Here is a 26,443-nt window from a genome sequence, read left to right on the forward strand (position 1 = left end):
GTAGGAAGTTAACTATCTTGACGGTTGAAGCAATGATCTTTGGAGAATGTTCCCCAAGCGGGTTGTATAAATAGCGGACAGGGGGCACAACTACACTTAAAGTCGGACAGGTAGTTCAAAATACAGACCGACGGGAAGACTTGAAGCCTTTCCTTAGCTGCGTAACGTTAGTTCTTGTGTGTGTAGCTGCGTGTCGCTATGATGAGGGTGAGCGGTGTGCTGGTGTGTGTGCTGTTGCTGTGGGTAGAGGGGTCCCTGGGTGACACACCTGCCAACTGCACCTATGAGGAGCTGCTGGGGACATGGGAGTTCCAGGTGTCTAGAGGAGGCCACGACAAGACTGTCAACTGCTCCAGTGAAGGTAGAGAGACTGAACACCACAGACCCCCAAAGATTTGTTCCAGGAACAGCTATCTGACAATAGTGTATATACTGTAGGTGGGGAGATAACAGAAAGAGTGACACCTCTGATCATAATAGTCATCATTCTCTCCCAGGTTAACTTATCCTGAATGAAGTAATAGTGCAGAGATAGGAAACTGTGTGCCATGGAGAGCCGAGAGTCTGCAGGTTTTCACTCCAACCAAAGGCCCCGATCTACTAACATGTCGAAATTCCAGGCGTAGCGTAAAGTAATTGCGGGTGAAGTTGGTAGGCAAGGTAGGCCTATTTACTAAAGTAGGGCACGCAAATTAATTAGGGCCAAAACAATGCGCACAAAAACCTATTAGCGCCAATGTAATGATGGGCAAAAGAAGTGCAAATTTCTCCCAAGTGGAGCTGGAAGTGTTGGTGGCAGAGAAAATCCCAACGAGCTGCAAAGAAGAGATGCTGTAATTACCAGCGCGTAAAATGTCACTCTGGGACAACATAACAAATAAAGTGAATGCAGTTGGGCACCAAAAGTGCGATATAGTGGATGTAAAGAGCGTTGGTATGATATGAGAAGGTGAAGCAAAATGCTTAAAGCCAAAGAGGAGGTGAAGGTACGGTATAGCTGGAGAAGCCGCGCACACACCTCTCCACTGTCGTGACAGTTATTACGCACACATGTTTTTAGCTTTTTTCATCAAGGCAATGTCGCGGAGAATTGGCTCATAACAAGTGTCAGCAAATCCAGAGAAGAGCCTGCGACTCTTCCTTTGTATATTTAGGTAATATTCTGAATATTGAGTGCGTTTTACTGTGTCACTTTGATCTTGGAGCCGGACCGGTGTTCCTGTTCGAGAGCCAGTCTCGGTGGAGCCATCCTGTGCGCAAAACGATAAGGGCCCGGATCTACTAAAGGTTTGCGCCAGTGCAAATGGCATTGCGGGTGCTAAAACCTTGTTCTCTGATCTACTAAGACAGCGCACAGGGCATTTGCGCCTGAAATCATGGGTTGATCTGGGTGCGCCTATTTTTGCTTTTTGATCTAATTGCATATGCATTTGTGGGTGTTCCAAGGATGAAGCGCAAAATTAAGGGAGGGTTTTATGGAAATTGGCAGAGGACGTGATTTATCAAGCGGTGTCTGTTAACGGCTGTTGATTGCGCACGGAGTTTACAGTAAGACCCAGGAAAAGCATGTCTTATCATTTTGCGCACAGAATGGCTCCACCGAGACTGGCTCTGGAACCGGCTCCAAGATCAAGGTGACAGTCTAGGGCGTCACTTTGTGTTGAAAAGTGGTGGGGACATAAGGGCTCAGATGACGGGTCTTCAGCATATGCGATTTTAGGCAATGTAATGGGGGGATCGGTATGAGGTCAGAGTAGATAATTACGGCGAGAAAAAAAATGCATAACGGCGCATCAAAAGAGCATAGCCTAGGCTACTACAGAGTCGACAATACGAAAATACTCAGCATAAAACGCACAACAACGTCGACCGCACAAGTACAGTCATCCATATGCATCACATCCACAGCTGCAACACCATGTCAAGAATTTGTTAAAGTTACTGATCGGCGCATGCACGTTTTTGGGTCATTTTAGAATTAGTAGGCTAGGGGGGATTTGTTTTTGTTTTTTTAGTTTATGTTACTTTTTTTTTGGACAATGCGCATTTGTTTCTTCTATATTTACATTGCATTGCATGTTTTCTTATAGTGCAAATAAACCTTTCTCAAAGCGTTCTCATTTGTTAGTTAACATTTCTTGGTGCAAGCTATTTTTCAGAACATTTTTAACAAATTATGCTTTTAAAAACTGATGGGGACAAAATCGGCCATTACAAAAAGTGGTGGGGACATGTCCCCAGCGTCCCCAGTGTAAATGACACCTATGGACACAGTCATCTACACATCATAACATGCAGCCATTAGATGGCATCCCTATTCGATAATAATTAAACGAGTATGCTGATTTAAAAATACACCATTTAAGCGTCATTGGCAGAGTAGCAGAATGCGCACTCAATATTCAGATTATTACCTAAATATACAAAAAGGAAAACGCACGCTCGCACGCTCTTCTCTGGATTTGCAGACGCTTATTATGAGCCAATATCTGAGCGGCATAGCTTTGATGAAAACAATGCAGCTAAAACATGTGTGCGTAATAACTGTCAGGACAGAGGTGTGTGTGCGGCTTCATACCTTCACCAGGTCTCCATCCCTCACACACTGGCACCTGTGTCTCAGTCAGGCTCTCCTGCTGCTCCTCCAAGGGAATTAAGGCGCTTCTTTGGCTTTATTTGTGGTAAGCATTTTGGCTCACCTCCTCCTATCATACCAGCGCATTTTACCTCCGCTAAATCGCGCTTGTGGTGCCAAACTGCATTCACTTTATGTCGTTCCAGAGTGACTTTTTACGCGCTGGTAAAACATCTCTTCTTTGCAGCTTTGCAGTTTTCTCTGCCACCAACACTTCCAGCTCCACTGGAGAGACATTTGCGCTACTTTTGCCCATCATTACGTTGCCGCTAATGGGCTATTGTGCACATTGTTTGGCCCTTATATTTGCGAAGTCGCAATTCTAGTTAATTTTCTGCGCCTCCGCTCATTTGCGTGCGCTACTTTAGTAAATACCATGCGCTGGCGGTACAAATTGCACCCGCAATTGCTTTTGCACTGCGCCTGGAATTGCGACATGTTACACCTGGCCAAGACATGCTTTTCCTAGGTCTTAAATTCCGTCCGCAAACAGATGATTGCGGTCACCGCCTCTTGATAAATCACATCCACTGCCAATTTCCACAAATCCCTCCCTTTACTTTGCGCGTCAGCCTTGGAACACCCACAAATTAGACCAAACCGCAAAAAACGACGCACCCAGATCAACCCATGATTTCAGGCGCAAATTCCCTGTGCGCTCTCTTAGATAAGAAGTAGATAAGAAAACAAGGTTTTAGCACCCGCAATGCTATTTGCACTTGCGCAAACCTTTAGTAGATCCGGGCCAAAGACTCTGTGGTTGGAATGAAAACCCTGCAGACTCTGCAGGGATCCCTGCGGGGTCTCTGAACCCCAGTTTTGGCAACACTGGTGTAAATTGCATCAGTCTAACTAGGTACTGAAATCCACAATGAAATCCACAGCGCACTGCAGTTTAATTTTGTCTGAAAGCTGCTGGCTGTTTTAGTACAAGATGAGGTCCATAGGTGAATCACTTGCATTCAGTTATCCTCTTTTACACTGAAGCTCAGTTGTGTTGCCCCTCTCTGCAGCCACAGGTGTGCGTACGGTGACACTGACCCTGGAGAAAATGTCTACGGCCAAAGACAAGCTGGGGAACAGCGGCTTCTTCACCCTCATCTACAACCAGGGCTTTGAAGTGGTCATCAACAATTACAAATGGTTTGCTTTCTTCAAGGTAAAAGATGCACGGACGACATGAAGTTCTAACTAGTGATACTTTTGGCTTATGTCAGTATTTTGCCATGGTATTGCCCCAGTTACTTATATTTCATCACTGGAAAAAGCCTGTGGCTACCTTTTTCACATTTTGGCTGGTGAAGTTACATTTTGCACCGCCCTAGATTGAAAATACTCGCTGCAGGCTAATGAAACTCTCATTCCCACAACTATTTGAGCTATATTATAGACAATTATTGTATTATGGTACCACTCATCTTTCATGAATTACGCTAGCTTATAGCCTGGTTCCAGGCTCCTGAATCGCGACCCGCCCACTCTTCAAATTTGGTCCAGCGATTCAGAGTCTGGTGTTGCTCTATTCAAAGGCGATTTCTCGATCGGAAAAACGATCGGGCCAATCAGCGCCTTTGTGGGTGGGACTAAAGTTTGAACCGTTCTGCAACGGGTTTTCATTGGCTTCGACATAATAATATTTGTTGAAATCACTCCTTAACCAATATATTGTCTCAAAGACGATATTTTGTCAAAAACTAGTCAGTCACTAGTGATTGGTTCGGGGAAATCAACCCGTCCTTGCCCCCACCCAGAAAACGACCATGGAGGCAATGTCAGAGTGAATAATGGAGTGGAAGCGAAATGGCGATTTACAGTTCACTTCCTTCTAGGCAATGCCAAATTACTGCGTTTGAAAAAACGTGGGAAGGAATTTGCGCTGTGGACTTAAGTGTCGAAGTTACATTGTTAAACAAAACCTGCTTTTGGGAGTGCTGCTGCATTTAAGGTTTACTTTCACTATGAATAGTTTTTCCTCTCCACTCATGTGCCATAAGGTTGCTAAGTATAGAGATAAGTATAGAGATCTTAGTAGATAAGTTAATGGTGAGAGAGAGCATGAGCACAGTGCATTTACACCAGGTAGAAACTAAACTTGTTTGAACCGTACAATATTCAGCAACTGAGTCATTCAAGGCTAGTTTTCTTGTTTTTTCTTTTTTTTTTAAATTCTAATGCTCTAGTGTTTTTCCCCTTCACTCACATGATGCTTTGTAGAAGGAAGTGTCATGGCCTGTCTTGCCTACAAAACCCATGTGACAGATGACTTATTCACATCCAGTTCAATTTCCTCATTGTCTTGACCTGTCTGAGCTCAGTGTTGTGGTCTGTGAGCGAGACTGGGGGTCTGGCTTCCAGGCACAATTACCTGCACTGAGGACTGACTAATCACAGCCCATGTTGACCTGAAGACCTGCCCCCAGTAATGAATATTTATGAGAATCCCAGAAGACCAAGAAGACTCATAGTCTACTTCCATTTCTTGTTGCCTATGATAATTCTCCTTTCCTGTTCTGCCTTGTAGGATTTGAAAGCCCCCAAACTTTTCACCCTCTCACTCATCACTGCCCTAATGGTGTTGCTGCCTTAAAGGATAACGCTGGTGTTTTTCAATGCATTTCTTACCGTCAACAAATCCTATGAAAATAACATGTAGCCGGTGCCCAATGAAGCCATGTCCCAGCAGCCATAGAACTCCAGTGTATTAACAAGCAAATAGTAAACATGTTGTCCCCCGCCAGTGATGTAGTTCCACCCTTGGGTCAGTGATTGCTGAGTGTACTTAAAATATGAGTGAAATTGTATAAGCATTTTGGTATGGGACAATTAAAGGACAGATTGACCATATATTTCTGTTGCCTACTCTCCTCAGAATTAGGCTTACAAGTTATATCTTGAAATGTAGTAACTGTAATTGTCCTGTTTTTACTCAATACAGTGCAAAATATAAGAACTACAATACGCAATAAATACAATCCGTACATTACACAATGTACAGTACAATACAATTTATAATACAATATACAATATAACATACAACACCAGGAGCGTGATTGTTATGAATAATATAAATGCTAAATGATAAGTGATATATGGTATTGCACAGTAGGTAAGTGGTAATATGATATAAGTAGTCAACATTGATGGCACAGTGGTAGTGCAGTGATGAGTGCAATAACAGTACAACAGTCCAACAACTGTACAATAACTACAGTGTCTTGTGGTTAGAGGTTTGCCCAAAAATTCTCCACTGACTCTCACTTCAACACATCAACCCAGTCTGATGTCTCCAAGTGTGTAGCGTGTGTAGACTATTATGTTACCTATGATAACTTTAACTGTATTGCTTTACCACTGAGTCCCCATTCATTGTCAATGCCGCCCCCTAGCGGCACAAAGTCAACATTACAGTGTGACTAACTAACGAACGAACGAACTAACGGATGGAGACGGATCCATAGTCCCCCCTTTGGTGGGGGACAAAAAAACAATTAAAACACGTCAAAGAGCCATGCCGTTGCTTTGGGCAGCATATTTCATCATCGTGATGCACCGGGCCAGCCGACTTTTTCCTCAAACAACGTAATAAGCCGACTGTAAACACGTTCTCAGGAAAGTAGTTCCGTAGCACAGAAAATAGTCCCCGGCGTAATGAAGAATTTGTTCCCATTTGAATTTGATTTCAAATGGGAACAAACAGTCTGACTTTTCGTGGTAACAGTTAGCGATTTTTAAAATTGAAACTATGTCTTTGTGAGCTGTATTTAAAGGTTTTTAGCTTACAATTGGAGCCAATGACTTCCGGGTTGAAGGCTAAAAACGGTACGTGGGAAGTCAGAAAGTAACGGGAGTAGAGCAAACGTATTGTTGATTTTGTTATTTTCATAGGATTTGTTGACGGTAAGCAATACATTAAAAAACACCAGCCTTATCCTTTAAGTAGTCCTGGAAAAATTCAGAGATGACAGGGATGACGTCCCTAGTGACACTGGGGTCATAATAGTAGTACACCATGCGTCTAATTAGTGTGGTCTTGCTTCCTATACATTTCAATGTTTGACAGCTACTTTTCTCCTCACTTTTTGTTTTTTTGAGATTCTGTTGCTTTTGACTTGTACTGTATCATGCAGGCTCTTTACATTTCTTTTCAAAACTTGTACTGCATTATCTGATGAAATTAGCTTGCCTTGTGGAATAATGTGACTTCAAGTAGTCTGTTGCTTTCTGAACGTTGGGTATTGTCAACTTCATGTTTCTTCCCTTACTTGCACCACACATTCTTTTTACAAATACACAAAATATGACTTATTGTGTCCTTACGTCTTCCAGTACACTACTGAGGGCTGTAAGGTGACCAGCTACTGTGACCAGACTCTGCCAGGGTGGGTCCATGACGTCCTGGGACGCAATTGGGCCTGTTTTGTTGCCAAGAAAGTGGAGCCATTGCCACCCCGAACAGAGGACAACATGCTCCTCTCTGGCAGGTTAATAGTTATGTTGAAAATTTCCAAAATTACCACTGTGTTTAAGACAGAGCAGGAAAATGCCCCAAAACAAGCCTGTATTTTAGCCTGGGTTTGGCCTGATGGCAGTAACAGTACATCCCCAAAGTGTACAATGGAGACACAAAAGCTAACAAACAGAGAGCAAGCAAGACATCAGTGGACTGTGACACACAAGAGTGTCTTGTTTGTACTCATAATGTCAGGGCAGACTGTACTGATGATCCTTCCTTTTAGTGTACAATGTGCACTGCTCTCTGCTTTAATCAAACCTTTTTTTTCTTGCTCGTCCTTTTTTGATGTGAACAGAGTTTCTCTCTCACTCACCCTCTAATGACCTGTGGAAATGTGCCTGGCACACTGAATTCACATCAGAAATCTGACAATAAAGTACAGTCATTGCTCAACACCGGACTTGTCCACAGGCAATACAGAAATTCTTGATTTGAAAAAGCAGTGCTCAGTGAACTTCCTGACTGAGTTACTGGCAACATAAAAGGAGCTTCCCAGACTCTTTGGTTAAAGTTTGATTTAAACCAGGATATTGCAAGCATATACTAGAAGCCATACTAGACCATAGTGCAAAGTTTCATGGCTCTAGCATTTACCATCTCTCAGGAAATTGAGCCAAAAGGGAAAACAATAATGATAAAAAAAGTAACAGTACAAAAATGAATTTATTAATTTATTAATAATAATCACAGAAATTGCAAACTTCATACAAATCACCATAATTGCCTGAACAATTCTCTTGACAAATTTCAATACAATATCATGCACCATTGGTGAGATATGGGTCCAAATAGCATGGAAATTAATTTAATCAGTTAATTACCTCCGCCAAGGAGGTTATGTTTTCGGTGCCGTTTGTCTGTTAGCAGGATTATGGAAAAACTACTGGCCCGATTTTCATGAAACTTCATGGAAGGGTGTAGCATGGGCCAAGGAAGAAACCATTACATTTTGGAGCGGATCCGGATCCGACTCATGAACAAGCAATAATAGCACGAACCTTGGCGGAGGTCTGCGCTCTCCGAGTGCCCTTCTAGTTAATAATAGTTCTAATAATCATAAACACATCAAAATCAATGTTCATGCCAAATTTGAAAAGATTCTAGTGAGAGGATGTAAACACTAAACATAAGGACAAAGAATAAACATACATTTTTCTATTTACAGCCATCTAACAACTGAGGCCTATATTAACTTAAAAAATAAAATCCGGACTCCCAACAGCGGACCTCTGTGTTTCCCACAGGTTGACAATTTACTTTGTTTAGGGTTAATTACTTGTCTTTACTTTGTGTCCAATGGAATCCAACTGGTGATCAGGAGGAGTATGCAATGAAGTCTCTGCACTGCACTCATGTTAACTTTCTGAGTGTTGAGCAGTGTTAGAAATCTCAGATTAAAAAGTATCAAGTTACTCTTTACAAATACCGTTCCTAAAATATGCGAATTTGGAGAAAACTGGAAGAAAATTTTTTCATTTTCACAACGGAGACTGTCAGATTAAGTGCAATACTACTGGACTGTCCATCGCCAAATGACATGATGTACACATTAGACACATTACAGAGGCATTACTGGCCGTGCCGATATTCTGGCGCTGCGCCACAGTTTATGTATTGGAAACAATGGCACCATAATCTACTTGTTTATTAGCATATCCACGTGGTCAGGGATGAGTTCAGTGTGCAGCCTGTTGACAGTAAGTTCAGCCGCTGGAACACACGCTCCGATGGAACAAATGTCTCGGGGTCGGGAGGCAGAAATAGTGTCGCGCCAACTTCGCCAGCTTGGGGAATCTTGCTGCATTCCCCTTCATTGTGCTTGTAGACATACTGTATTTCAACTTTGTATTACAATGTACAATGAACACTGTTGTCTTTTCGGGTACTTCGCCCGCTTGCAGCGAGAGAGAGAAGTGTAAGCACCTAGGATTGTCACCACTACTAGTGACGAGTCCATACAAAAACAACCTTGACTTTGCTGATTCGATCAACTCAGCCCAGAGCTCCTGGAAGGCCACCTCCAACCTAAACCATGAGACTTACACTCTGGAGGAGCTGCTGTACAGAGCTGGAGGGCCTGCCTCTCGTATCCCCATGTGAGTATCTAGACCAGTTTTTCCTGTACTGTTAACTAGGTGGGGAGGTGTATGAAACTGCATTTAGACAGTGTGATGCCAAAACCAATACCGGTGATGCCAAAACCAATATCGATGGGGCTTTCACACCTGATAGTCCACTTCCTTGGTTCGCACCTGATGCGAGAATGATACATAGTTTTGTTTTTCAGTTGGTCCGGTTCGCTTTCACAAAGCCAAAAATCAAGCGGTCCAGAGCTTGTAAACAAAGCCATGTGGTTGAAAATGCTGTTTATTATTATTATTGGTCAGTTAGCAGGTAGAAATACAACAAAACCCTCGCAACTTCTGCCTATACTACATCATGTAGCAACGTCAGGTTCTGTTCATGTCGGTCTTGATTTGGAGGCAGATCGGCAGACTCTAAAGGATTACGCATATGAACGCCTGTCAAGAATGCGGGTATTAAATAATTTAATAATACGGACATTTCGAGGAAGATGCTCTGCAATCAGACAATCTTATAACAGAAGACACAATTGGTTCGAATGGTATTCTCACCAGAAATGAACTGCTCCACAGTTCCTTGGAAGCGACCTGAGACCACGTCTTTGAGGCGGACCAGAGAGCGGTTGTTTGGTCCGCACCAGCCTTCGATTAGGGTGTTCACACCACCCAAAACCATCCGAACCAAGGGGGTAAACGCTCCGGGGTTAGATTCAAACGGACTAAACAAGGCTAGTGTGAAAGCACCCTTATTCAACGTAACTGTGTGCCAAGTATGCAGGTTTTCGTTCCAACCAAAGACTACAGCGGGTGATTTCACTGATTAGTTCCTCCTCTCTGGCTGAAGGTTTGCTAATCAGTGAAATCACCTGCTGTTGACTTTGGTTGGAATGAAAACCTGCATACACCCAGCCCTCCTGTTTCACAGTTGAATACCCCTGATTTATGGCAAGATGGCAGCTGTTCTTCCAAGAGGATCCACCACTCTCCTTTTTAAATACCATATGTATTAGTTTCAGTGTAGAGTTTGTGTGCTGTTTCAGAGACTTTTCAACCCCACCAAGAAATCTGGGTACACACAGTGTACACATACCAACAATAGAGGACCCAACCAGTGCATACAAAGATCTGCTGAAACTAAACTCATTTGTTCAGTCCTTTTTTAACACTACTTCTGTAGCTATCAAACCCACCTTAATCTCCATAGCTCTTAGTGTTTTTTTTTGATTTTTTATTATAAAATTGAGCTTTTTCAGACCATTTCAATCATCTGAAGTAAAATGCACTTGAATATGATTCTTTATCTTATACCCCAGTCGTGTTTCCCCCGCCCGTGTGACGGATGACGTAGCAAAGATGGCAGCAGCTCTACCTGAGCACTGGGACTGGAGAGACGTCAACGGTGTCAACTTCCTCAGCCCCGTCAGAGACCAAGGTGACATTTCATTAGTGTCCTGAGCAGTGTGCTGAGTAGTGTCCAGTGTGTTTCTTACTATAAACTGACATGCAGGAAAAGTCGTGGCCCTGGGACCCAGCCAAAGCATTGTAATATGTGTCTGTGGAGAAAATTACTGTCTCTCTCAGTTCCTGAAAAGGCGGACTTTTTGGAGATGCAGTATTTGATCTGTACACCTACACAAGAGATTACAAACACTAACACCAAAGATGCAAATGTTCTAAAAGATTTGCTGGATCCATGACGCACAAAGCAGCACCTTTACACTTGAGCAGCTGCCAATAAAGGCAGACAGTGAACAGTAGCTCGCCAGCTACTTTGCCGTCCTTTTGGTTGTCCAGGGTCTTCCTCAGTAATGCTTTCTCCTCTCCTCCAGTGTTTCTACGCAGCCTAGTGTGTGAGTGGAGAGATTATGCGTGCTGAGTAGCTGGAGTGTCTGAGAGGGCCTCTGCAGGGCTGGATTTAAGGATCTGGAGAGGGCTGGAGTATTTGAATAGCACCCCTCAAAGCCACTGTATGTGGAGCTTATTATTCTGCCATAACCCTATGAATCATGGATTTTGTGGGTTCCATCTCGGTTCATGAAAACACACAAGATTGAGGTGGCTTACAAGGCGACCTGGCTGGTCTTGGGCTAAACTTGCATAGGAACATAGCCTTTTTTTTTTTTACATCACATGCTACCCAGATTTGACCCTATAATATGATATTTGACCTGTAATGGGAAGCTGCAGGAGTAGATGGCATTGTAACGGCACTCAAAAATTGAGGCTTCAGCACAAGTCCTGTGAGATGGCTCTGACTTTTATCTTTTGTGGGTTGGATAGCACAAACTTTTGGTCATCATGCTGTTTTCTCCTGAATCTTCCTTTCAGAAACTGAATGTATTGATTACACCCCTTAAGGCCATTATAAAGGTTGACATTAATTTGCCCAACAATTAGGCCATTCATTCAGATTTCACTCTGGCATGTGTAGCTCTAGAATTCAACTGAACTGTCTCAACAGAAGATGTCACTCTTAAAAAGGGAGCTCCCTTTTTAAAAAGTTTGTGACCAAATTAAAATTGTATTCTCACCATATCATCCAGACAAATCATGACTACAATTACAATTAACCCCCCACCCCTACCCCCCTGCAGCATTAAGCCTGTAACCAAATTTGGCTTCCAATCCATAGTGTAAGACACCAGGCTCTTTATAACAGGCCCTGAATATAAAATCACTTTCATTGCAGTGCATCCAGTATGTCTCTCAGGCCTTCTGTAATTTCCCAGTGCCTTGTTCCATTTTCATGCAATATGGCGATCATACAGAGAACTATCTTGGACGTTAGGAACATTACAAACAGTTGACTACAGACTGACAGTAATGTATTCTTGAAATAATTGTTTAATGTACTACTGTGTTATAAACTAGCAGCAGTGTGCTTTCTCTTAACCCAAGTGTAAACCTCTGTGTTCTGTTTCAGGATCATGTGGCAGCTGCTACTCCTTTGCCATCATGGGAATGCTGGAGGCTCGCGTCCGAATCCTCACCAACAACAGTGAGACTCCCATCTTCAGCCCGCAGCACGTGGTCTCCTGTTCCCAATATTCCCAAGGTAACAAACTTCAGTCTCTCCCTCAGACAGGTTTCTTAAAGTTGATATGGGACTTAACATCGGATATGTCTAAAATTCATCTGGTTTCCCCAGCAGATCCTTCCATTTCCATTACATCCAAACAGGTGTCAATACAGGTGGCAAATGGACAGCAATTAGAAAATGCTAATTTGATTTAACTCCGTTGACTGGGATCCTGTTGGAGGAAGTCATGACAATAATGGAAAAGTGCTGAACCGTGCAGAGAACTCTGGCCCCTTTTCTGCCTAATCAGACCAAGTAGCACTCAAGTGTTTTTGGAAAGTGAAGCCTTTCATAACTGCTCTGATTAGGGTATTTCTGACTCTGATTAATTATTTTAAAGAGTCCTGGAAAATTCTCTTTGAATTTCTCCTTGGACTAGATCAGAGATTTCACTCTTTAAAAAAAGGTTGAGACAAACTTCCAAGAATTCCACAGAAATGGCAAGTCTCAATTAAAATCTCATGGCTTTTGCTCAAACTGGATTTACTGCTCAACGTTTCTCCTCTTAAGGTTGTGATGGTGGGTTCCCATACCTGATTGTGAAGTACATCCAGGACTTTGGCATTGTGGATGAGTCATGCTTCCCGTATATTGGAAAGAACTCTCCATGTGGCGTTCCTCAGAACTGCAGCCGTCTTTACACAGCAGAGTACAGCTACGTCGGTGGGTTTTATGGTGGCTGCAACGAGGACGCCATGATGTTGGAACTGGTCCAGAATGGACCCATGGCAGTGGCGTTTCAGGTGGGTACAAACACAACAGCTGCTCAGTATCTCACACTCAGTCTATTTTACACCTAAATGCTGCTCCTATATGCATGCACATGTTTTCTATATCTGTTAAAGGGTTTCCTAGCTGTTTCATGTGTAATGTGTTCCATAGTAAATCTGACCTTTTACATAAATGTTCTCTGGTCTTTCGCTCCCCTCTAAAACTCATTAAACCTTCCCCATTCTATAGGTGTAGCTTGATTTAACGGAAGACTTAGAAGAACACAGTAAATGCAAACAAATTATACTCACTCTAATTTTGTCAGTTTAGTGTTTTCATGTATACTTTTCATCTGGTTCAGCTTCAGTGAACTACAACAGCCTTGACAGAGATTTCATGCACACACTCAACTCAGTGTGTCGTACCCCCCCCCGCAGGTGTACCCTGACTTCTATAACTATCAGGAGGGCATCTACCACCACACGTTCGTCAGAAGCTCTTTCAACCCCTTTGAGCTGACCAACCATGCTGTGGTTTTGGTGGGGTATGGCCACTACAACATGACTGGGGAGAAGTACTGGATTGTGAAGAACAGCTGGGGCACGGGCTGGGGCGACAAAGGCTTCTTCCGAATCCGCAGGGGAAGTGACGAGTGTGCCATCGAGAGCATCGCCGTGGCAGCCACGCCCATCCCCAATCTGTAGAAGTTGTAAACCGAGGAACAAGGTGGGAGGGGGGAAATCTTGATTGAGTCTCAATAGTGCAGCGTAGATTTCTTCTCTATTTGATTTCAGCCATTGTCAGGCTTCCCGTGTCTCCTGGGGAGCTTAGAAATGTAATGACCCATATTCCAGTCGTAAACAGAACATGGATCTTTTTGATCTTTAAATGTCCCTTCAAGGAGCATTCTCCCAGACTGCATGGCCATGAACTATCTTTCAAAAGGAAATCCACCCTAAAACAGAAGTAGCATGTTATTAAATTCTCAGATTTATTGTCAGTCCAGCAGCTGTCAAATCCTTACAGTGTTTGTAGATCAAATTGAGCATTCTTGGATTAGTCTAGATTCATAAATGGATAGAAACCTGAAACCTGCCCAGTCACCTCTAGTCAACCTAGACCTTGATCAGGAGAGTCTTGTGTCATGTGGCACTCTGGCTCATATGGGGATAAAACATAACATGTAACTCAGAGCAAGACCTAGCTGAGCATTAAGTAATCGGTTAAGTCTTAAGTTTTATTATTAACCCGCAACCCCTGCAGAGATTCTAAAACAAGGCTAATATAAACCTACATTAGTTCAAAGCCTTGCTGCTGCCTTTTTGTCAAAATCATAACATGGAGACTTTTGTTTTAGGGTCCATTTCCCCTTTCAGTATTCACACATGCTTCTGGGTCTGTAGCTCCTAGAATGGATCTGAATTGGAGGGAGGAAGCTAGTCTGCACTCTGATTCTTTTTTTTTTTTTTTTTCTCTCTCCTTGCTTCTTGATGCAATGTCTGAGTCTGGTACCAGACTGAATTTCAAATTTATCAAGTCAGCTTAACCTGTTGCTTTAAGCCAAATGTTGTTATGGCTCCTGATGTCAGCAACCACTTCTCTGTTGGCAGTGAAATGGACTGTTTTCTTCAAGCTGTAACTGCAGATACAAGCTATACTTGGAATCAAAATGGACTAGCATGTCTGTGACCTAAATCATGACGGGTAGTAAGTTCTTTCAATTAACATTTAAAGGGAATTGATGTGGGTGTAAAGTACTGGAGTTGGTAGCTTCTACTCAGTGTTCTAATTTTTTTTGATTGCTTGTCAGGTTGAGGGCCTCAATTCCATGTCTCAGGGAAGCACAATGGAGATTGAGTCATATCTTCTGTCCTCGCATCAATTTAGAGCCTTCTTGACTGCCATATTTCCTTGTGGGACAATTGTTAGCTCTCTGGGGAGCATCTAAAAGGGATTTCTTGATCATATGTGAAAGGGATATAACGGATTCTAGTGCCTCAATACCTCCTCCCATCTCAATGTGTGCAGAGTTTCCCATTCTGATGTTTGAACTCAAATTTGAGAGAAAATAAAATCTTCTAGAAATATTTGCTGTTGGGCTTTGTGTCTATGTGTGTGTATGTGTCACATGACAAGACCACTACCATATTTTAAAGATGGTTCTTTAAGTGAACATAATTTCAATTTGGAGCTTTGGTTTTCAATTAAGATGTAGTTTTTTTGTGTGGAGGGGCGGGGGAAATTAGTAGCCATTCATTCACTTTGAAACAAACTATTTGTATAGCACTTATTTAAAAGTGTTCATTTTTTTCTTTCAATCAACTAAATGCAAAACATTTTCATAAAAAACAATGCGTCACAAGAGAGTAAAAACTATATAAATAGCATAAGACCTCACATTAAAGGAAGCCTATAAGCCTATGTCGTAAGTGATATAGAAGACGACCCAAGGACCTCTCTTGTAGTTTGCCTTTCAGAAGTTCATATTAGCATAATGATGGACATGGCTCGGTCCAGGTCTTTTAGTAATATCACAAGAGGGCTTCTTATCTGCAGCTTGAGGGGCTTTGAACGCAACCCGGCACTCCCAGCTCCCCTACGCGAGTCACAAGGTCCAGCCGTCTGCTCCACTTCCCTCTGTGGGCCAGGGCGTACCTTGCCTCCCCCTCTCATACTCCACTGCCCTACTCACTTCCAAGGCTTTCCAGCTCCCTCTTCCCTGTCCTGCGCTTTCCCCCTTTCACCCCTCGCTCCTTTTCCATTACGGTGTATTAATGCTCAGCCCTCTCCCTCCTCGGTCGCCATGCAGAACAACCACCATAAGGAGCATCTCTATAAGATTCTGGTGATAGGGGACCTCGGGGTGGGAAAGACCAGCATCATTAAGCGATACGTCCACCACAACTTCAGCCCCAACTACCGAGCCACCATCGGGGTGGACTTCGCCCTCAAAGTGCTCAACTGGGACCAGGAGACGGTGCGCCTGCAGCTGTGGGACATTGCAGGTATAGGAGACAGTGTTAACTTTTACGCACGGCATGTGAAAAGGCGGTTACGCAGCAGGCCTAACGAATAGGGGCGTCGTGTTTTTTTTTTAGTGTAAACAAAATTGAAATTACCTCTACAAGTTGGTTGGTGTTATCCGTTTATTTTCACAATCTAGACTTTACGCATGGATTTTGACGTAAGATGGAGAGTGAAGTAAGCCTTGAAAGTGGACAAAATATTAATAAGCTATTTTTAGTGTTTAGTAAATAAAAAAAGTAGGATCAGCTTTGACGTAAGGCTTATGGATAAATTTGGAAAATGCTGTAGTGCCTACAGAATAATAGGTGTTAGTGCTGGATAGCTTTTTCAAATGAAACGAAAATCTCGGGAATGGAAAATATTTTATTGGCCTATAAATGCATTAAAATGCATTAAAATGCATATAGTCTATTGGTAATGGTTTTTAAAGTAGCAGCAGAAGATGAAGATTTGGAAATCCATTAGTGCCAGTGCCTGTCGAACAATTGATTATAGTGTTGGATGAAAATATATTTTTACAATAATTTGGTTGTGCAAATGAGATCTAGAGTTGTCTTCTTTTTTTTCTTCAAGCATTACGTGTTTGCAGGTGGGCCTACTGCATCACCAGCTCAATGGGCACATGATGAGGTGGCTATTATGAAAGTCTATTTTCCACTCCATTTTTCACAACCTTTACGCATGACTTTTTAGGTTACAGACAGAGCTTTCCAAATGATGAATGACATTTTTACCAGACTTAAGGTTGTTCAAATGGAAACTAGTCGAGTTTATCCTTCAGGGAGGGTAATGAGTTACTCATAGTTTAATGTTTGAGATGGAGAAGCACTAGGCCCAGGAAATAAGACACTGTTGATTTTTGATTTGAATGCCAGACTCTAGACTCATTACTTATACACATAGTTTGAGGTTAGGGATGAAGACACGGTGATCCAGAAAAGGTATATCTGATTGTGTTGGACGAACAGAAATATATTGACAAAAGTGAAACCCAGAGTTGTCATATAACCTATTTTTTTCAGGGAGTGTTGAGATGGAAGATTAGGGTTAGGGGTTAGTGTTCCACATGTGCACCAGCTGACCTGTCTGCATTATACAGTTCAAATCACTTGGCTACGCAGACCGGACATTGCATGTTTCTCCTCATTCATATTCTATTCATAAAGGATGCATAGGCCGACTCTTATTTTACTGCCACAAAATGAAAAATGTCTTCAGAGTTTATCTCCTGCCCCACAAAAACTATTGGTGGCACACAAGTGGACTGTAGATCATTTCATAATATTTAAGGGTGTAATATTTTGTTGATATGACACCTAAACCCTAATTGTGACCTTTGACCTTAAAAACACTAAATATAGTTACTGCTGCTTGCCTTTCTAGGGCAGTTACCGGTGTTATTTAAGCAATAAGCCACTTGAGGCTGTGATTTACAAAGATTTTGAAACGGCAAAGAATGAATCGTCATTAGCGTTTTGCCAGAAAGCGAGCGAGTGGCGTCACGTGGCGACATGCAAGCACGTCTGATAACACCACATGACACAACAGCAAGCAGCCAGGGCGACGGTCACAGCCATTATGATCACTGTTTTTGGTCAACATCTTTCTTGACTTATTTTTTTAAAGGTGAGGAATGATGAGACATTGCAGATTACTTGAAACTAAAACTTCAGCATTATCTTTTTTATCAGCTAGTATAAGTATAACTCTGTCGCTAGGGTTGGTCGGTCTGTCAAATCTCAAAAATCCCCACTGTGCAGGGATACAGATACGATACCTATAGGTTTATCAGGTAGCCACGCTGGCGCTTTAGCTCCCTTGGTAGGGCAGCAGAGTGTCATGCGTGGGTCCCGGGTTCTAATCCTATTTGGTTTCACCAAGCCAAATAGGTCGCAGCTTATCACAAATTACGTGCTTGTTTTTTCTATCATGCTTGCATTTTAATCCTTTTGCTCCAGGCTTGGCAGCCAGCAGAACTAATGTCTTCTTTCATAAGGTTTTTGAGCAGATGTCATTGGTCAGTGTTATTGGTCACAAATACCCAGTGGACACATGTAAATACTGCTGTAGGTGGAGGGAGAAATTTACAGCACCTCTCTTCACTCACTTCAGTTCGTGCCACCAGGAGCGAAGTTGCTTCCATCTCGCTTATTTGTGTGTTCAGTCTGAACGTAGTGTAAGGTACAACGCAAATGTTCAAGAAATATTTCATTTCTAATCAATAGTAATGAAATAACAGTAATTAAATAAAAGGCTAGTTCATGAACAGTAGCTAAACGAAGTGGTTGCTAAGTGACACAAGCACTGGTATGAGTGGTGACTTTTAATACAGTTTTTAAATGATACAGTCTGCATTTATTGGGTGTTTTACAACGGCTTCAAATGTGCCTCATCTAGTCAGAACTGAGGAGCACAACTAGCAAATTTGTTAAGCTCTTTCTAAGAAAATAGAAAATGCCTTGGCCTTTCCACCATGAGAAGTTCTATTATTTGTTCTTGGGAAGATTTAATGTTTCAGTTGCCTTTGGGGAACACAGAAATCGCTAATAATAAAGGCTTAGAATGGGCTACCGTTGGGTAATGTTATAAACCTACAGGCTACAGCGGTCTCATCTCACATGAGTGTCGGCTGAGGTTTAGAAGAATCCTCTGACCTGCTGCTCGCTCCCCTCCCGTGCGTCCTTCCCAGCGAGCGCAAGCGGTCATGTGTCTCAAACTCATGTGAGGGAGATTTGAGGCCCAAGCTCCTGTATACAGAAAGGTTTTATTGTGAACTAAGAATGGCAGACTCCCTCAGAGAAAACCGGTATAGGTCTGTTACTGTATGTGGTCCATTCATTTCTTATGGAAAGATCAGCCATGATCTTTATCTATTACAGTATCATATGGGTGCTCCATTTGGTTTTAATCAGACAGCCTGGGAATTGGCTGTTGTAAGTAAGTTGATGAAACACGGGTTAAAGACTAGGCATCTACTATATGAGGAATCTTGCTTAAAGGTTTCTACAGAAATAATTATGTTTGAGGCAGGGCATTTATGAGGCACATCCAATCAATATCCTGTGGTTTTTGCATTTTACTTTACTCATTCATTGCACACGGGTTGGTTGGGGATTTGATGATGGACTGAAGTTTTCCCATGCTTCAGATATAATAAATTACTGCCTGTTTCTGTGAGCTTACCAAGACAAATGGAAACTTCAGACCATTCTATTTTTGTCTGCCATCCCTCTATGGCCTGGGCTCAAAGGGTGAAAGGGCTAGTCGCTGGGGCCTGGTACCAAGACGATGCGGGAGTGGGGTTGGTGCGAGGTCAGTTTGGGGCTTATTGAAGGTATTGCACCCTCAATGTGAATATTGTTCACATATCACATGGATACATGGACTTTACTTGGAGTTCTGTGGCCCCTGGCAAGGTTTGCAGACACACAATATTATTCGTAGAACCATGAAATAACCTTATTAATCCAGACTTTTTGGGGCCTGGTCGAGCTTGGCTCCAACTAATTATCACCTTTCTTCCTCGTTTATGGAGCCCCAGCACTGTATGCACAGACATACGGACAGAATATGTCCACCTGTTTCACTGGGGACAAAAGAGCAAACCTATCAGTCCAGTTACAGTTGGCTTACACAGAAAGGTCGGATCACAGTAAACCCATTTCCAGTAGATAGATTTTATTCACATTTAACAAGGGGAATGATGGGTTGGTAAATCGTGATTTTCCTTCACTGTGACCTTTCATGACTTGGTCTAACGTGCATGCAACAGGCAGCATAGTGAGAAGGGAGGCCATCCTTCAACAAGAGCACCGGGGTCAAGACCTGTTTCAGCAAGCATCTGCCCTGCTGATGTGTGCTTGAGCAAGACACACACACTCCCTCCCAGCTGTTCTGTAGCTGAACCTGCTGTCTGATCTCCCTGTGCAGGAAAGCAAGCTAAAAGAGAACTTCCCTACCTAATATTAACTTCACCTCCCTCTCAAATCTGCCCTTGACCACTACCACCACACCAGCTGTCTTTTAGTGGTTGTGTACTAGTAGGACCAGTTTGCTTTTTGGCTGGTCTGCAGTTTGGAAAGGGACCTTATGGGTTAGGGCCAGTGAGTATAGTCAATGTAGTCCTCAAAAAGTAAAGACTTTGAGTCGCTGGTACTGATGGTGTTCTCACTGAAGTTATGGATGGGAAAATCAGTCTGGATAGAACATTCCAACTGGGCTTATCGAATTAATTTTACCCTCAGGAATTTTTACAGACAAGCATGCACGCACACACACACACACACAGTAATGCAGACACTCGTCTCTGCTCTCCTCCTCTCGTGTTGCTTTTTCCATAACTCTCATCCTCTTTGTGTCCCGCCTCTCTCTCTGTCTGCTGCTCTCTCACTCCCTCTGATTAGACTTGTGCTCTCACATAGTAATTATTCATGTTTCAGCAGTCCAACCCATACGTTACTTTGAGCATGTATGTGCATGCGTGTATTTGTGTGTGTTATGTGTGATAGGGAGACGGGGCGGGGGGGTGTAGGGTGTGTGTGCATGCATAAGAGGCAGTAGGGTAATATAATAATCGGAGGAGTCGTGTTCAAGCCCCTGTGTTGGTAAGCATCCGCCCTGCATCGCTTTCACCTCTAGGGGCGCTGTTCTGCTGCTGACACTGCAGTCTGAAGTGAGAAGATTCATTTCCCTATGGGAATTGACAAAAGTATCGCGTATAGTGTGTATACCTGCACACAGGTAATAATCCTTTTCTTTGTCTGTGTGTGTCTATGCCTGTCTATGTATGCGTTTTGTCTGTGTCTGTCTGTCTCTGTCCTCCAGGCCAGGAGAGGTTTGGCAACATGACCCGTGTGTACTACCGCGAGGCCATGGGCGCCTTCATCGTGTTCGACGTCACGAGGCCCGCCTCCTTTGAGGCCGTCACCAAATGGAAGGAGGACTTGGATTCCAAACTGACACTTGCCAACGGGAATCGCGTGGCCACTGTGCTTTTGGCTAATAAATGTGACCAGGGTCGGGACGTGCTGACCAACAACGGAATAAAGATGGAGCAGTTCTGCCAGGAGAACGGCTTCGTGGGATGGTACGAGACGTCCGCTAAGGTGAGAGAGAAGGGACACACACGCACACGCACACATACACACACACACACACACACACACACACACACACACACACAGGCACACAACAGTAGCATGGGCAGGAGGGTGGCGTTGTGAGTAGACATGCAGGTCAGATGAATTGAAGACTCTAAACTGCCCATAGGCGTTTGTGTGTAGTATGGTATATGATGTATATAATCTAGTAGTATATGATGTGTAGTATGTATATGATGTAATAAACAATATATTGTATATGAAGTGTGTATATGACCTAGTGTAAGATGTCTGTGATGTGTATGTATATGTATGATGTAGTATGGCATATGACATGTATATGATGGTATGTAAAGCCCTCTGAGACTTGACTGTGATAAAGCGCTATATATATAAATAAACAAGACTAGACTAGTAGGGAGACCACCCTTCAACTAGAGTACTGAGGTGTCAGCAAACATATCTTCCCTACAGCTGAATCCCTACCAGCTGTAGCTGTAGCTGTTCTGTAGCTCACCCTGCACTCTGATGTTCCTGTGGAGTGAGATCCCTGCTTTAATCAATAAAGTATCACCTTATGATTAAGCACAGCAGGAAGAAAGGCACACAAACACACTTATACACATGCACACATACAGAATGCAAAAATGCAATCAGGCATACACAGGCAAGTACTCACACACCTAGGCAGGAAGATATCCATGCAAACACAGAAGCATGCACAACCGGAGAAATGCTCATGCATACAAGCAGGTATGTAGATATACACTGTCATGTGTGCAGACATACATAAAGGAACACTCACACTTTAAAGTGTTCAATCATGCATGTATGAACAGACACACACATCAAGTCAAATTCATTTATTAAGTACTCATGCTTCACATTTTTTTTTATGCACACCCAACTCCACCGCCTCCAACCCTGGAATTACACATGGGGATGCGCGGCCTCCTGCAAGATGCGCACTTGAAGTGATGAATATGTAAATTAAGGCATGTCAACCTTCACATTATGCTATGTGGATTCTGAATGTGCCTTGAGTCCATTTGTATATTCTTTTCCTTACCCTGCACACCCAATATGTCTAGCATTCCCATTGGACCTGCGGTTATTTAGTATCTTTCTTCATTGAAATTGGATTTAAATCAATTTCACAACTCTACACACCAAAGCAAACAAGATGTGTCCTAGTATTTATGTTCTGAAGGTTTTATCATCAAAGGAGGTGGCACTACAGGGGCGCATTCAGGGTGTGAAGAAATCCTTTAAATTTGCTGAGTTTAACAGGCTATCAGTATGCCCAGTGTTTTGCACATGAATAGCACCTCGGTCATTGAGTTGTGCTGCTTATTTGCAGAGCCAGATCGCACAGCGGTCGTTGCTCTCGTGTTGAGTAAACTGCACCCTTTCCATCTTGGCATCAGGTGCTGCACCAGCCAGACAGGGTGTACGGGGATGTTGTTGGAATATCTCAGTCCACTGTCTCCCACTGCCTGGCACAGCTCTTAATGGTACTGAGCAGAGGCACCAAAGAATATATTTGTCAGACGCTGATGTGCAAAGATGCACCATCAAGGACAGATTCTATCATGTTGCTTTCCAAACATCATTGGTACCATCGACTCTATGCATGTGACCGTCAGAGTGCACAAGAAAAAAATACAGGAATCTGATTAGGAAAAGGCAACGCTCCCATCTGTCTGTCTGTTGGCCATGTGATGGACTGGCGACCTGTCCAGGGTGTCTCCCTGCCTTCTGCCCAAACATATGCTGGGATAGGCTCCACCCCCATGACCCTGAAAAGGATTAAAAGCGGGTAGAGGAAATGAATGAATATTGAACATATTATGAACATTCAATTAGGATTCGATGCGGACGTGGCTATAACAAGTGGTTGTGCAAAGTTTCAATGCAATGAGCGATGCAGTTGGAAAGTGGTTTGTCGGTGACTTCAGTAGAAAGCAGATGTCAAGAAACTCATATTTTGATATAAAAATTATTTTTGATGTAAAAAAATAGTTCAGTGTTTTTTATGTGCAAAAATGCAACATATCTTATATTATTTCAGATTTTGTAAAGTATATATATATGTTTTCTATTTTTATCATTTATGTAATCAAATTAATGTTCCAAAGGCATGTTGTCAATTCATGTTTTTCATTTCAATCTATGTAAAACCCACATAACTGTATGTAGTCTGAATTGGGCCCAAAGTGCTTTACAGAGCAACAAAGCACACAGATAAATACAGATAAAAACAGAGAACACATGTATCGCAAATTTTAATGACAAAGATATATATTACACACAAAATAAGGAAGATGAAGCTCATGCATACACACAGAGATGAAAGTATGAACTGATGGGCTTCTGAGAGTGAGGTCAGCTGAGGACTCGCCCACACGCTAACACACCACCACAAGCCCTGATTATAGCACCTAATAGGGATCGGGAATTTCACAGCTGGATGGTGAGGGAGCAAAATACACAGAGACGTGCATATGTGCACACCCACACACAGGTTATAGTCAGGCAACTCAGACTCTACTCTCAGTTAATACGTCTCATAGAATTTCTGCAGCTAGAGTTGTCGTCTAATGATAATTCAAAAATAAATAACAATATCAATAATCCAATAATTTAATTTGTAGTGAGTGTATGGCGAGTGTCAAACCCAAGAGTCTTCAGCATGATAGATAGTTGATAGGCTCAGCCATTTAAAAAGCCCACTCCTAAATGAGCTGGGGAGAATATTTCTGCCAGAGGAATGATTCCAGTCCATTTTCTTAAACAACGTTGGACATGCTCAGCATGCACAAGAGTGTCAGCGGCATGCAGTGAACCTTGTAGAAGTCTAGTGAAGGTGTTGTTTGTTGTGTTTTGTTTGTACTGGAAAAATCTCTTGTCCCAATTCGACACTGAAAGAGTTATAGATCACAACAGTTCTGTGTGAGTGTGCATATGTGTGTGAGGAAGAGACAGATGTGTGTGTGTGTGTGTGTGCGCGTGTGAAACAGACAGGCAGTGTGTGTGTGTATGTGTGTGTATTTGTGTGTTAGCAGTGTGGGGTTTAGTGTGCTGCAGACGGCACCATGTCACATCCTGCTGAGCACACTGATAAAAGACCTTATGAATATTCAGTATTCCTACTGCTACTGCTTTACACCTCACAGATTGGGAAAGTGTGTGTGTGTGTGTGTGTGTTTGCGTGTGTGTGTCTCATCAATATATTAGCACAGCGACATCACTGCTGATTCTCTCCTCATGTGAACCTTCACTTTAACGCCCAGGGCCGTTTCCCCAGTGTAGCTCCGCTCTGAGTCTGTCTCAGCTCTGTTCTAAGTCATGTCACTGTTTGTCAGAATTCAAATCTCTGACTTATTTTGGTATAAAATCTCTTGGCAGCTGCACATGCAGTGGGGTTTCCCAAAATACTGTACCATACATAGATGTTCCTAATTCAGACTTGCAAAGTTCTTCCTAGATGTTCAATATCTATTTGGAAGAGGCCACAACACTTTTCAAAGTAATAATAAGTACTGATTAAAAACAAGTTATGGATATTAATTTTAGATATTAATTTGGTTTATTCATAATAATTATTTAATAATTGATTCATAATAATTAAAATCTCATAAGACTGTTTCCACTGGAGGCAGGAAGATAATGTAGTGGCACCGATGAATAGAGCAAAATGCACTTCAAGCATGTAATTTTTGTTTTATTTAATTAACCAAAACTCATTGTGATTAGTAATGTTTATTTATTTAGTCAAACAAGCCCCTATAGCCTAAATTGGGATGTTGAATTTTGTAGAAAAATGTAGAAAGCACATCTAACCTGATTTCTGGTGAAGATCAGTCTATTTCATGAAAATAGATCTATAAAGTTGAACACAGATGAAACACAGTTATAAAGTAAAATGATGCATCCTGGAGTTGCAAATGTGTTAATATTCCTATGACTTTTTACATTGCATTAATCAAAAAGATTGGTTGGTACTTTGTCCATCTATTCAGTTTAGTAATGGCTCATTTAGTTCACTCACCTACTCTCCCAGGTTTTTCTTGCTGCACCCATTTTATCGCTCCTTATTCAAGGCCTCATAAAACATGTTACATTCATTGCCCCCCCCTCACCCCTTCTGTCTCCTCCATCCCTCCTCTCTCTTTCTCTTTTCCTCTTTCTCCCTTCACCTCTTCATCCTCCTATCTCTCTCTTTCTGTTCCCCTGTCTTCCTCTCTCCCCCTTCCTTTTTTTCCCCTCTCTCTCTTTTCAGGAAAATATCAACATCGACGAAGCGGCCAACTGCTTGGTGAAGCACATCATCGCCAGTGAGAACGACATGCTCCAATCAGAAGTCCCCGACACCATCTCCCCCCAATTAGAGAAGGGCAAGGGCGGGACCTGCTCCTCCTGCTACAGATCCCAGTAACAGCTCGTGACAATCGGATGTCCTTTTTTTGTATCTTATTACACACAAAATAGTGTGTGGGTATGCGTGTGTGTGCAGGTAGAAAGAAAGAGGAAGAGATGGAGAGAACAACTTTTGCTGTTGTTAGGAAGAATCTAGGAGCACCACCTCCCTCCTCTGACAGCCTGACTCCTTCGCTTAAGTTTCTTTTTTTATTTCTGTGTGTGTGTGTGTGTGTGTGTGTGTATGTGTATGTGTGGGTGGATGGATGGGTGAGTGGGCGTGTGTGTGTGTGTTGTGTGTGTATATGAATGTGAATGTGCTTCTCTTTTGACTGAGATAAAATGAAATTTTGAGGGAGAGAGAGAACCAGCTCAAGGGATGGATGGAGAGAGAGAGAGAAACAGAGAGAGAGACAGATGGATGGAGAGAGAGAGAAAGACAGATGGATGGAGAGAGAGAGAAAGAAAGAAAGAAAGAGAGATGGGTGCAGCTGTGTGTGCTTGTCAAAGGCAAGGTCACCCTCAAGGCGACTTGAAGCCTTGATTCTGCCACTTCAGTAACCATGGAGACACAGTTAATGAACACACACACACACACACACACACACACACACACACACACACACACACACACACACAGACTGCAGCACATCACAGTATCCGTAGTAAAACTCAAGGGAGTTTATCTCTATTTCCAAACCACACCATTTCTCCTTTCTCTCTCTTACTCTCCGTCTCTGTCCCTTTTTTCTCACACTCTTCTAATCACTGTTTTTTTTTAATCTCTTTCTCTCCCCCCACTAATTTTCTCTCTATCTCTATGTCTCAGTTTCTCTCTGCCTGTTTTTTTCTCCTCATCCCTCCCATCTCTCCCCG

At 42.6% G+C, this 26,443-nt stretch overlaps 3 protein-coding genes across 5 annotated transcripts in view; all 3 read left to right on the top strand.

Annotated features, from left to right (window-relative positions):
- The window catches only part of LOC139931799 (dipeptidyl peptidase 1), a 31,484-nt gene extending 16,415 nt beyond the window's left edge, over positions 1-15,069 (top strand). Inside the window, exon 9 of the transcript XR_011785526.2 lies at positions 14,258-15,069. The gene's annotated coding sequence lies outside the window, so the exon portion shown is untranslated. The remainder of the gene's footprint in view (positions 1-14,257) is intronic.
- On the top strand, positions 177-14,039 carry LOC139931780 (dipeptidyl peptidase 1-like). Of its 3 annotated transcripts, XM_071925380.2 has the most exons (9): positions 177-361; positions 3,649-3,794; positions 6,962-7,116; positions 8,817-8,827; positions 9,094-9,244; positions 10,546-10,664; positions 12,156-12,287; positions 12,822-13,054; positions 13,460-14,039. In XM_071925380.2, the coding sequence occupies exons 1-9, from the start codon at positions 199-201 to the stop codon at positions 13,724-13,726; spliced, it is 1,377 nt and encodes a 458-aa protein (XP_071781481.2). In that variant the 5' UTR covers positions 177-198; the 3' UTR covers positions 13,727-14,039. The 3 variants fall into 3 exon arrangements, with proteins under 3 accessions (XP_071781481.2, XP_078140384.1, XP_078140383.1); XM_078284258.1 differs by lacking the exon at positions 8,817-8,827 and having other exon boundaries at positions 6,962-7,128; positions 9,101-9,244; XM_078284257.1 differs by lacking the exon at positions 8,817-8,827 and having other exon boundaries at positions 6,962-7,112; positions 9,076-9,244.
- Positions 15,070-15,825: 756 nt separating the features above from the next.
- rab38a (RAB38a, member RAS oncogene family) lies at positions 15,826-25,586 on the top strand. Its single transcript, XM_071925553.2, has 3 exons — positions 15,826-16,027; positions 20,874-21,154; positions 25,431-25,586. Exons 1-3 carry the CDS (start codon positions 15,826-15,828, stop codon positions 25,584-25,586), a joined length of 639 nt encoding a protein of 212 aa, XP_071781654.1.
- The last annotated feature ends 857 nt before the right edge of the window (positions 25,587-26,443 follow it).

The sequence above is a fragment of the Centroberyx gerrardi genome, chromosome 6 (genome assembly GCF_048128805.1).
Source record: "Centroberyx gerrardi isolate f3 chromosome 6, fCenGer3.hap1.cur.20231027, whole genome shotgun sequence".
NCBI lineage: Eukaryota > Metazoa > Chordata > Actinopteri > Beryciformes > Berycidae > Centroberyx > Centroberyx gerrardi.